The sequence below is a fragment of the Crotalus tigris genome, unplaced genomic scaffold (genome assembly GCF_016545835.1).
Source record: "Crotalus tigris isolate CLP2741 ecotype Arizona unplaced genomic scaffold, ASM1654583v1 scf7180000021131.477146, whole genome shotgun sequence".
Lineage (NCBI taxonomy): Eukaryota > Metazoa > Chordata > Lepidosauria > Squamata > Viperidae > Crotalus > Crotalus tigris.
In genome coordinates this window covers 94,264-104,166 of record NW_024098363.1, presented here as the reverse complement: position 1 = coordinate 104,166, position 9,903 = coordinate 94,264, and the positions used below count along the sequence as shown (strand labels likewise).

General features: G+C 36.6%; 1 protein-coding gene across 1 annotated transcript; it reads right to left on the bottom strand.

Moving 5' to 3' along the window:
* Nucleotides 1-332: 332 nt before the first annotated feature.
* Nucleotides 333-6,221, bottom strand: AVPR1B (arginine vasopressin receptor 1B). Its single transcript, XM_039369457.1, has 2 exons — nucleotides 5,264-6,221; nucleotides 333-1,151 (listed from the first exon to the last, which is right to left on the bottom strand). Exons 1-2 carry the CDS (start codon nucleotides 6,219-6,221, stop codon nucleotides 832-834), a joined length of 1,278 nt encoding a protein of 425 aa, XP_039225391.1. The 3' UTR covers nucleotides 333-831.
* Between the last annotated feature and the right edge of the window lie 3,682 nt (nucleotides 6,222-9,903).

The following is a 9,903-nucleotide window of genomic DNA, read 5'->3' as shown; positions in this document are numbered from 1 at the left end:
GTAAAAGCAATGATATTTGAGAGTTCATTAATTCATAATGAGTGCATGCAATTTGACAGTGGCTCAGTGGAAGATAACGGTCTTTTTAGACCTAATAATTACCTTTCATATTCAAGGTGTTTTTGTAGCCAATAACTTTTGCTGCCAACATGTCATTTCATACTTAGTGCTTATTGTTCCAAACTGAGATCAAGGATATTTCTGACCTTAAGAAGAGTTAACAATCATCACTTCAATAATATTGTACCTCAAGGAATACTGATATCAGTTTTAAACCAGTTTAGTTGCATACATTTATTTATACCATTAATTTACATGATAGGAGCTGAAGCTGAAGCATACAATTTTCAGCAGTCTAAAGCAAAACAATTTTCTTCTTAATTAGATGAGAAACCAGGTAAATTAAATTGCTACTAATCAATACATCACTTTAGTATAGGCATAGGAGGGTCTTGTGAGCAAGAAAAAAACTAAGGTTTTAAAAATAATTGGAGAAAGGAAAAACCTGAAAACCTTACCTTCATATATTCATTCATATATTTGAAATTAGAGTTGTATATTTGAAATTAGGTGGCCCATAAAATGTAATTTAAAACATATAAACTGTTTAGTACAATCAGTAACAAGATAGCACTGCCTGTAACAGAGACAAAACTATAATTCAGAACGGTCTTTAAACAGAAATGAACCAGGCCTGATTTATTTTATATACAGTGTGCTATGTTTCATATCCTACAGGGCCACTATATTATTCTACTATTCCTACTTGTTTCAAAATACCAGATTATGGGATTACAGTATCATTCATTGTCATTATACCAATCCATTATTTTAAAGTATCCCTGAATCAATCACTGTATCTTCATAAGGCTGGTAGAATTCTTTAATATTTCCCAATTGCATCTGGATCCGAGCAGCATTCGGCTCTGCAGTGCTCTGAGGACTGTGGCTCAAGATGGTAGTTTTATGGCTGCAGAGACTGCCATTAGACTGCTGCCTCCTGAGATTGGACCGAAGACTTCCGCAGCAGGAGAAAAAGTGGAGGACACCATAAAAGAGATGCCCACTGAAAAACATGTAAATCCAGGGATTACAGCAGCTACTCAGGCTGGCCAGCAACATGGTAATGGTAAAAGCCACGTCGCTTGACTCTGGAGCAAAGAGAGAAATAAAGGAAAACGTTTTCTTTTTCAGATCTGTATGAACCATAATAAGAACAGTTGAATGAACTTTTGAGTATAATGAATCCTGATCAGATGTACCTGTACCTCACTGAATGTCAATCATGGATACAGTTATTGCATCTTGGCACATGTGTATAGAGTAAAAATACTCGCTGGTGTTAATCATGTAATCAACAAGTAAACATGATCCTTTTTTTCAAAAAAAAAAAAAAAAACTAAAACCATGAAATTGATCCTGCTCCCAAAGTATGTCATCCCCTCTCTCCATAACTGTGTTCAACTCTTCCCTTTCTGTTTTTGGGAAGAGAGTCAAGTCTTTTCTCTTTTAGCCAAGAATTTTCAAGTTGAACTGGTTTATAATTATGATTTTTATTTTTTTTAAATGCCCCAAATACAGAAGGGGTGAATAATAAGATTGTATATGAATATGCATGCCGTACCAAAGTTGATTACATTTCACACTTATTACAGACATGATCAGATAATTTCTCTAGAAAAGTCTGGCTTTCAGGGGCCTCGCAGTTTCATTTCAGCACTAAATTGCAAGCCCAAACTCCCTAAAATGTTTTGAAAAGAATGCAATCACACCCCTATGACTCTTGATCGCCTGCAGCTCTCCAGGGGGCCCATAGGCTATACTATAGTCCTTAGTCACTCAAAGGTTGCCCAACCCAGCAGTAGTTATATATTTTTAGAACCTCAAAAATACAAACAAATCATAAAGGGATGTGTTCCAAAAATTCTAAAAAACCCTGTAAAAATATAGAGAAAGGGAAAAATTAAAGATTGAAAACAATAGTGCAATTATTCTGCAATGTTAGTAAAGACTGAATTAGTACATTGAAATATATTCCTACAATTTTCCTTCATACTAGTTTTAACAGCTTAAGAACTGACATTTGCTCCATAAAAATCAATGAAAACATTGCTATCAGCTTGAATAGTAGTAAGATTGTTTAATCAGGGAACATTGCTTAAACATTGATATTAATTAGAGATTATGATAAACAGAGATTCATCTTTTATTTTACATAGCATTTCTCATACTTTATGTGAAAGTTAAAATCAGCTGAGCTGAAGAAGCTTCTTGGATGAGAAATGAAATGTCTTCAAAGAAAAACAAGAAAGTCCATTTGCCACATGAAAAAAGCATCTTTGAGACAACTGTGATCTGGATGACTGAGAATCTCCATAGACATTGAACACAGAGGTTAGAATTGCACCAATAATCTATATTTCTGAAGGATGTCTATTTATTCTTTCTTTCTGAGCAAAGGCTATCAGAATTTTCTGTATGTGCCTGTTGCCATCTGGATTTTTGCGTGGCAAATTATATAGATGCAATCTAGATTATATAGACACAAGCAACTGAATGCTTGAACAAACATCCAAAAGACTGCTAAATGTCAACAAAGAGATTGTTGTTGTTTCTATAGTTTGTAGACATTTAAGAGTTACTCTCTGCTTCACAGATATAAGGCGGTTGTTTTCTTAATGTCTAAATCATGTCAACAATATTATTTGACACATGCATCAGACTCCAGCAGTTTCACGCATGCTTTTTTGAAATATCTATAAAATGATTTAAATAAATAAATAAATAAGAGCGTCTCCATATAACAATAGGACTACGTAAAGGTAGTCAAGAACTCACATTCTGGAGAATAAAATCTGTATAAAAAAAATGTGCCCTCTTCTACTTCAACCTGTCAATTTATATGCAGTCATAACCCACCAGGAGTGTCCAGAAACTAGGAGGCTAGTTTTTGATGCCTGCAGTGTTTTCATCCACACTTGGCAGTATCAAATTGTAGTGTTTTTCAAACTTGGCAACTCTGAGAGATGTGGACTTCAACACCCAGAATTCCCCAGTCAGCATGTTTGAAAAATACTGAATTATATGAATTCCAAAAATTATATAACTTGGACTGAACAGAAAGACAAAGCTGTGTAGGAAATTTGTAACAGAGGTACGCACATTTCCCTTAATGGTCCATTGTCCTTCCTATGCACATTGGGAGTGAAAACACAGGCTCTTTTAGATATGTCATAGAATGGCAAAGTCATTCTATATCTTAGAACAGGGGTCCTCAAACTTGGCCACTAAGACTTGTGGACTTCAGCTCCCAGAATTCCCCAGCCAGCCAAATGGGCAAGTTTGAGGCATCTGCAGCAATAGCGGGGCTTGGCTTGAATCTTGATATTTGCATAAATAAAGCAAGTGAGTTTCACACACACACTTAGAATATAATGCTAACTTGGTGCTTTGTTTGTATGTTTAGAAAAGAATTCAAACCCTTGGAGATCTGAACTTAGCACTATAAGCACTGGAACAATTATTCCTCATCTCCCACATTTTGCAACTTGGTAAATTTTGCTGTTGTGAATTTTAATTTCAAATCTTCAGCTAGTGATTATATTTTTAAATGTGTTTATTGCTTCAAATTATAAATTCCAATGTTGCTATTTTTAATTTAAAAAATATATTATGTGACAAAGGATTGTAGATAACATAGCTAGTTTGAGTATAGTTCTATAAAGAACTTAAGGAAAATTTAATGCAGGTCCTTGACATACAGCCACCATTTGAAGTTATCATGGCACTGAAAAAAAACTTACAACTGGTCCTCACACTTATGACCACTGCATTCCCCACAGTCACATGATAAAAATTTAGACATTTAGTAGCCAGTATATATTTATGATGTAAATATATGCTGGCTGCGATATAAAAAAGATGTTGAGATTCTAGAAAGAGTACAGAGAAGAGCAAAAAAGATGATTAGAGATCTGGAGGCTAAAACATATAAGGAACGGTTGCTGGAATTGGGTATGTCTAGTTTAATGAAGAGAAGGACGAGGGCTAACATGATAGCAGTGTTCCAATATCTCAGGGGTTGCCACAAAGAAGAGGGAGTCAAGCTATTCTCCAAAGCACATAAAGGCAAGGCAAGAAGCAACAGATGGAAACTGACCAAAGATAGAAGCAACCTGGAACTAAAGAGAAACTTCCTGACAGTTAGAACAATTAACCAGTGGAACAACCTGCCTCCAGAAGCAGTGAATGCTCCAACACTGGAAGTTTTTAAGAACAGACTGGACAGCCATTTATCTGAAATGATATAGGGTTTCCTGCCTGAGCAGGGGGTTGGACTAGATGACCTCCAAGGTCCTATTATTATTGTTGTTGTTGTTGTTGTTGTTATTGCAACATCCTAGCTGGCTTCTGACAAGTAAAGTCAATGGGGGAAGCTGTATTTGCTTAACAATCAAATGATTCACTTAACTGCAGTGATTCGCTTAACAGCCCTGCTCCAAAACTTCATGAAATCAGGCATGACTCACTTAACTACTACCTTGTTTAGAAATGGATTCTGGTCTACATGTGGTTGTAAGTTGAGGGCTACCTGTATGTACAATTGTAAATATTCATGCATATTTGTAATAGACAGATGTTATCAACTAAGTTACAAAAACATTTTTTCTCTAGCTTGTAATTATTTCAAAGGCATAATTTAGGCACCTGTGTATTTTGCAAAAATATTAAAATATGTAGTTTTTAAAAAAAAATACCCCAAAGGGAACAAAATCAAGTTACTTGCAATTTTCTTTCAATTTAAAAGTAATTTCATTCTGCCTTAATACGTTGGATAGTTGCAAACATTACAGTACATATTACTGTATGGATGTTTATGACAGCTGAAGCACTCAGCATTATAGTACCTAGATAGTATAAGATATTTAGATAGATGCTAGAATATTTACTTCCCTTCACTTTTTGCCAAGGCATGGTGAATGGTGATAGATTTCTCCATCGGCTTATGAAAGTAGAATAGATGGATAAAATGTATATATGAGCAAGTGTGATAGAGTATTCATTGCTTATATTGTATTTTTAATAAATCTGCCCTAATTCCCTTTTCTACTGATATGGAATTGAAATAAAAACCATAGTTGTTCTATCTGAAATCCTGACTGAAATCCAGTAATTATATTGGCTATAAACCCAATCTATGACTCTGGCAGCAAACTAAATTTCTCAAACTGGTACCCCATCCCTCCAATTAAAAGTGACTCACCCTCATTTGGTGCATTCTTATCCCACACTGACCACATCTGTACACTGAAGAAAGGTGCCCAACAAGCAACATAGGTCATCACTATGACAAAAGTCATCTTTACTGTGCGGATCTTGGCACGGGAGATGGTACGCACGCTGCTAACCCGGGAGCCAGAATGACACCCTTCTACTCCATTCTGATCAGTGTATCTGGCTGTGTATGAGATGGCATCCGCTGCAGAGAGACCACACCTTTGTGTCTTTCCTCTAAGATTCTTGCAGATCTTATGACAGATCAGGCCATAACAAACTGAGAGGATGACCACCGGCAGTACAAAGACACACAAAGTCATCCATGTAATGTACACCTTTGCGCTCCAAGGGTATTTGAACTCTGCCCAGCAATCCAGCAGACCAGAACCTTGGTGGACCTCCCTTATTGAGAAGATGAAGAGCTGAGGTATGCTAAGCAAGCAACTTAGTAGCCAAGTGACTCCAATCATTAGATATGCTTGGCAGGTTGGCTGCCGTAGAGTACGCAGTGGGTGGCACACAGCCATGTAGCGATCCAGTGTCATGGCAATGAGCATGTATGTAGAGGCAAACATGCTTAGTACCTGCAGGTATTTGACAACCCTGCAGAGTAGATCAGGACCCTGGAAACGATAGGTCATTTCCCAAATCATCTGGGGGAATACCTGGAAGAGGGCCACCCCAAAGTCTGTCAATCCCAGGTGAAGAATGAAAAGGTGCATCCGGCTCATCTTCTTCCGAAGGCGATACATGGCCAGAAGGATACACAGGTTTCCCACAACAGTCACTGCCAGGATAGCAGCCAGAATCCCAATCTCAGCCTTAGCAAGTACTTCATCTCGGGTATGGAGAATGGACTTGTTGAGGCCCCCACTCAGTGGCTTGATGTTTTCCAGCAGAGAGCTCTCCAAGAAGCTCCTAAAATATGTAGCGTTCCTCTCCATTAATTAAGGTTGGGTGGTTTTTCAGAAATGTGTTGGTATATGCTCTAGGCAGCTGAGAAGCTAAGTTTCTCTCTTCTGAAATTAGAACACACTAGTAGTGTAATAGCAATAAAGCATTTTGAACTGATTCTCCATCTTGGATTTGGTCCATTTTTTCGTTTTTACTGACCATATTTGGCTCTGTTATTTATTCAGATTTAACTAGCAGCACAATTATTTCTAAACAGCATGTTTATGGTTTTAGAAAATTTACAAATCTCTTCCAATATTTAGACTATACAAAAAATCTTGATTAATTTTCATTTTTCGCTTTGGTATCCATTCTTTAAGATAAGTTTCTTCTTGGAATAATATCCTCTTTCCCTTTCTTCACTTCTTCATTAATTCCTTACTGACTTTTCACTTCTCTTTGTCTCAGGGAAAAATTCTTTTCCTCTAAGCAGCCTTATTATTAAATCTTTCTAGAAAGAAATATTTAAAATGTAAAAAATAATCCTAGTATAAATTGACCTGAAATAAGCATCAGAGTATAAATGCAAAATCAAAGAAGGTGGATGTCTTTTTGGATGCAGGCAGAAGTCAGGTGCCAAATCTGTATGCTGATGAATTGGCTCAGGCTGTTCAAATGGAGTCTGTTGCTTGGGGCTGGGTTTTATAGACTGGAGCTGTCCTCTCTGGTTGGTTCCTGCTGTCTGGCTCAACTGCCATCTCTGTTGTTGAGCCTGAAGTCTGAAGAAAGTCTGCTGCTCATCTGCATGAATACAAATCCATGGATGTGCACACATGTATGCAATCACTAGAGTGAATGTACCTTTTTTTCATGAGTAAACACACAGATTCAGCTAGGCATCCAACTTTGCAATCTCTTCCTCCAGATGAATATTTTGATTGCTGTGTATGTAAATAGTGCACAGAGCCTTTTCTTCTTTAAGCTTCAAGAGTTTTGCAATATATATATATATATATATATATATATATATATATATATATATATATCTTTGGTTGTTCGGGTTTTCTCCCGCGGGAGAAACCCGAACAACCAAAGACCTACATACAAACACCCGCGAAAACCTCAGAAAACATATATATATATATATATATATATATATATATATATATATTTCAGCAGATTATGCAGGAGCATGGAACTGACAATGCTGAAAGCTGTTTCTTTTCCTCTTTTATTTGTGCCTCATGGCCTTCGTAATTTGATGATAAATGAACAGAACAACACAGAAGGCTGTAAATGTTTAAGGAAGTCACTGAAATTATTTTGAGGAATCCCATTGTCCTCCTTTTCTCCATTCTGTTAAGAGACTGGCTTATAGTTCTCATATCACTGAAGGATAACTTTGGAATCAGAACCATATGGAATAGAATTTGCCTGTATAAAATGTGGGAGAAAAATTATAGCTCTCCTTGTGTAACTAGCAATAATCTTCCAAGGGTATTTGCAGGGTGTGGCATAAAAAAGTTAAGATGGGAGCTGCAGTGATGTGATTGAAGTTCTGCCTGGTTTTATGTGTTTGTAAATCAGATAGAGCTTCAATCACATAATCATGACTGTCATCTAGTGTTTTTTTTTTTAACCATATCCCATGAAACTGCAGAGCACTTTCCCAAGGACACAAACTTGTAACATACATGTTTACACTAATGATTGGTCTGACAAGTAAATATTTATTGTGACTAGACTTTTGCCATGAGGATTATAATTGCACCTTTGCCATGAGTATTATAATAGCAATGACACTTAGACTTATATATTGCTCCATAGTGCTTTACAGCCCTCTCTAAGTGGTTTACAGAATCATCATATTGCCCCCCAAAATCTGGGTCCTCATTTTACCTACCTTGTATGGCTGGAAGGCTGAATCAATCTTGAGTCAGTGAGGATTGAACTCTTGGCAGTGAGCTAAATTAGCTTGCAATACACATTTTAATCTCTGCACCACTGTGGATCTTATTTTACATATTGCTAATGGTATTTTCTATCCAGAAGTTCTCATTTTGATTTTATTCATTTAAATTATTTAGATAAGAATATATATGTGTAAGGTTATATTATAATATAATCATTTAAGCTGCCAAATGACTCTGGGCAGATTACAATATTCAAAACACCCTTTCCTCACAATATAACCCCCCAGTGCTCAAGGATAAACAATTAACTATTAATTCTCCATAGCAGCAGAGCTCATATCCACTCTGACTCAAATGCTCAAATGTCTGCAGGATCAGCCATGTCTTCAATGTGAAAGGCTAACAGGAATGGGTCATCCAGAACTCTCTGGGGATGCTGTTCCGCAAGGCAGGCGCTGCCACTGAGGAGGCACAACTCCAGTGTCCAATAAGATGACAACAAGAGAACAAGAGGCCTGGAGCATGCCCTCTCTACTATTCATGGTGGGAGTAAGCAAAAGTAATAAGACAAAGGTGGTTTTCCTCAATGATCTTTGGAAATGTGCAGAGTATATATCTGTCATACAATAGCAATATGTAAATATGTAAAATAATAATGATTTAATATTGCACTTGGCTACTGAAAGTTTTACATCTGTTCCTTCATTAAATATCTCTTCCATAAAAATCTTCTCCATAATAGCTAGATCATTTAATAATGCTATCAAGGTTGTAAGAAGTGTCAGAAGAAAAAATAATTTCCTTTGAGAGAGGTGGAAATAAATTTTTGAATCTCTTAATTTCAAACCTTTAAAAATGCAGAATCATTGCATAAATGGGGGAAATGGCAAATGATTCTAGCAAGCAAAGCATCTGATTTTCAGAGAGGAAGCATTCACCCTCTCGTTCAATTCTCATCCAGACAATTCATAGCTTTCTCACTCTTTTTTTTAAATGAAGAATTTTTATTTCAATCTCTGTAGTTCTAACCCTGTTGTTCACTTGAAGGACCTATTCAGAGAACTATAACCACAACTACAGGTAATTCTCAACTTACAACCACAACTGAGCCCAACATTTCTGTTGCTAAGAGAGACATTTGTTAAGTGAGTTTTGCCCCATTTTATGATCTTTCTTGTCAAAGTTGTTAAATGAATCACTGCAGTTGTTAAGTTAGTAACTCACTTGTTAAGTGAATCTGACTTCCATATTGACTTTGCTTATCAGAAAGTTGCAAAAGTGGATCACATGATTCTGGACACTGCAATCGTCGTAAATATGAGTTAGTTGCCAAGTGTCTGAATTTTGATCACGTGACCATGGGGATGCTACAACAGTTGTAATTGTGAAAAATGGTCATAAGCCACTTTTTTCAGTGCTGTTGTAACTTTGAACGGTCACTAAATGAACTGTTGTAAGTTGAGGACTACTTGTACATGAAGGTTTGTCCAATTTCCTGTTCCAGTCAAGATTGACTGATTGACTGAGTGCCATTGAATACTCATTTAATAATGGTATTCACTCTTAGCAGCCACATTAGGAGATATTTTCTGGGATGAGCCAGTGTAGCTCTTCAGATCTTCCACTGCCAATGTAATCAACTATATTTACCTACCTTTTGGTCAGTCTCTTCCTGCCTTTCCTTCTACCTTTCCTTGTTGAGTGACCTGAGTGAAAATTCTGATTGGTTATGATCTATTTGGGTTTATTATTGTTCATAGTATTCTTGAGGGTCTTCTCTACTACCAAAGGTTCAAAATCCTTTTTAATCCTGCTTCTT